The sequence below is a fragment of the Bison bison genome, unplaced genomic scaffold (genome assembly GCF_000754665.1).
Source record: "Bison bison bison isolate TAMUID 2011002044 unplaced genomic scaffold, Bison_UMD1.0 scf7180017847012, whole genome shotgun sequence".
Taxonomy (NCBI): Eukaryota; Metazoa; Chordata; class Mammalia; order Artiodactyla; family Bovidae; genus Bison; species Bison bison.
Genome location: NW_011477585.1, coordinates 40,937 through 43,817, shown reverse-complemented (window position 1 = coordinate 43,817; position 2,881 = coordinate 40,937). Strand labels below are relative to the sequence as shown.

Here is a 2,881-nt window from a genome sequence, read left to right as displayed (position 1 = left end):
CACCCTGAGGGCACAGCTGGGAAGATAATCAGGGACTGGGCGCCACTGTGCTGGGGGGACACACTCACACCCAGCCAGACACACATTCGCACACATGCATTCACACACAAACACACTCACATATGCACACATATACACCCATATACAGGCCTCCCAGGTGGCGCTAGTGGTAAAGAACCCGCCTGCAATGCAGGAGACATAAGAGACATGGGCTCAATCCCTGGGTCAGAAAGATCCCCTGGAGGAGGGCAGGGCAACCCCCTCTAGGATTCCTGCTGGAGAATCCCACGGACAGAGGAGGCTGGCGGGCTACAGTCCATGGGGTTGCACAGAGCTGGACACGACTGAGTGACTTAGCAAGCAAGCAAGCACACCCATATACAGATACACATTCTTGCAAGACTCACACATGCACACACATATATCACTCATGTAGGCACACATTCAGACACTCATGTGTTCACACACACTGACACCTACATTTACATACTACCTCTTTCACACACACACACACACACACACCCTACCACCACCAGAGACTACTCACGGATTCAAGGAATTGTGCTCAGAACCGCACAAGTGCATACAGATCACCCCCTCACGCCTGCAGGTGCAGGCACTCCCATAGAGACACACATGCACACTCACCTACACGCCCAGCACACACACCCCAGCATGAGGACAAGGCAGAGCCAGGACTCAGCACTCGTTAGTCCAGAAGTCTGGGTGTGCTGTGGCTGCTGCCCCCGAGTGCTGTGTGGCTGAAGGGAAAGCGTGGCCCCTCTCTGGGCTTCTGGGCAGAGCCCAGAACGGCAGTGGAAAACCCTGCCTCCGACAGGAGCGCCCCATCGTTGTGCAAGGCTCTTCTGGCTGCAACCACGGCTCCTCTCCCCACCTCTGTCCTCCCACCTTTGGTTCTGTCTCCGTCTCCATCTCTCTCTTTCCTCTGAGTCGCTCCTTCCCCCCACCCCCGCCCATCCTGGATGAGTCTCCCCCATCCTGCCTTTCTCTCCTCTCCACCTGCTCGGCCCTCACACTCTCAGCCTCCCTGTCCCCATCTCTGAGTTGTGTGCACAGGCACACTGTCAGGGAGGCTGTCACGCCCTCCCCCTGAGGCCCGGGGTGACAGACTCACTGCGGTGGGTGTGCAGAGCTCAGCCTCTGGGGAGAGTGAGCAAGCAGGGAGTGGGGAGGACCAGCAGGAGGAGGGAGGAGGAAGCCTGCCACCCCCAGCCTCAGACACACCACCAGGAGCCCGCATCCCCCCCACCAGCCCCCTGATCCCCCACGGTTCCAGGGTCCAGGTTTCTTCGTGTCCTCGGATGGGGCTTCGTCCCAACTACCTGGTTTCTCTGGGGAGGAAACTGAGGCTCAGAGAGGGGACGGGCCCTCCGAAGGTCGCACAGCCTTTGGAGGGTACAGCGGAACGGAGCCCAAGCCCCGGGCCTCCCAACTGGAAGCGCCCTCCAACCTTAAGCTGCACAGCCCCAGCACAGACCTGAAAACCACGGGGTGGGCTTGCCACTCATCTCGCCAGGATGCCCGCCACCTGCACTGAGATCTCAGACACAGCGCCTCCGGCCACTTGGGGAGGGCGTGCAGAGCCCCTCTGACGCCCTGTCACCCCCTCCTTCCCCAGGCCCTGCTGCTGGTGGCGGCCTTGGCAGGCCTGGGCTTGGGCCTGAGCCTCATTTTCATCGCTGTCTACCTCATCCGCTTCTGCTGCTGCCGGCCCCCCGAACCCCCCGGGGCCAAGAGCCCCCCGCCCGGGGGAGGGTGTGTCACCTGGAATTGCATCGCTGCCCTTCTCGTCGGCTGGTAATGGGGCCCCAGGGTGGGCGGGCAGGGGGACAGGGCTCCCCAAGCTCTCTATCAGCAGCCTTCCTGGTGGTATCCCAGAAGGGAGACTTGCTCTCCCATTCGATGGATGGAGAAACTGAGGCCGGGAGGGGAGACATAACTTCCCTGGCAGGATGGGGTAGGGGCTGAAGGCTGGGCAGTCAGACTGCTGGGGTTGCTGTCTCTGAGTGGAATAGCTGTGTGACCTGCGGGAGTGATATAACTCCTCCAGGCCTCAGTTTCCACATCTCTAGAATGGGCACTGTTGTCACACCCACCTCCCAGTTGTGGTGAGAGTGAGTGAAATGTTCAGTGCCTGGTCCCCAGCTGGGCTCTGTAAATGTGAACTAGTGATGTCATTCGTTAACTCATTGATCCATTCATTCAGCAGTTATTTCCTGAGTATCTACAACAGTACCAGGGGAGCCTGACCAAGCCAGACAAGGGCCCTGCCCTCATGGAGCCAGTGATGGCCCCGTCAGGGACGGTAGAGGGATGTCTGTGATCCTGGAGCAGACCCGAGCTGGCCTGACTCCTTCCCACGGTGACCTCGCTTGACTCAGAGTTGTCATGACTAGTTCTGAAGAGGGAGGCTCAGAGAGAGGCAACTTCTCAAGGCCGCCTGGGCCAGGTGGCAGAGTGCAGATTCAGACCCAAAAGCCCCTGGGAGCCCAGGGCCGCCTCCTGGGACACCAGCAGAGCGGAGAGGGACAGGACGCCTGAGGAGACACCCTGTGCCCAGGGCTATCTCTGCGGGCGGCCCCTCCCAGCAGGGCACCCCCACCACCCAGGACAGACCAGGGCGCTCAAGATCTGCCCCTGGAGTGGGGACTGGGGGCGGGCAGGGAGGGCCACGGCCAGAAAGATGGTTCTGCCACCCTGCAGGGAGCCCCCTCCCCGCCCCGTGTGGGGCTTTGGGGTGTTGGGTGGGGGCAAGGGCTTTCCTCCTCAGGCCCTCCTGAGTTGGGGTAGACTGGGGAGGTGGACAAAGGCCCCGCGGGGGCGGCACGGCGGCCCCGCGGCCTGGGAACAAGAGCAGCTT

The 2,881-nt window shown here is 61.2% G+C and overlaps 1 protein-coding gene across 1 annotated transcript in view; it reads left to right on the top strand.

Annotated features, from left to right (window-relative positions):
• The window catches only part of TTYH1 (tweety family member 1), a gene marked incomplete at its 5' end in the record, with an annotated part of 15,469 nt that overhangs the window by 3,502 nt on the left and 9,086 nt on the right, over positions 1 to 2,881 (top strand). The window contains one exon of the mRNA XM_010841367.1: positions 1,640 to 1,818. Coding sequence (XP_010839669.1) covers positions 1,640 to 1,818 — 179 coding nt within the window. The remainder of the gene's footprint in view (positions 1 to 1,639; positions 1,819 to 2,881) is intronic.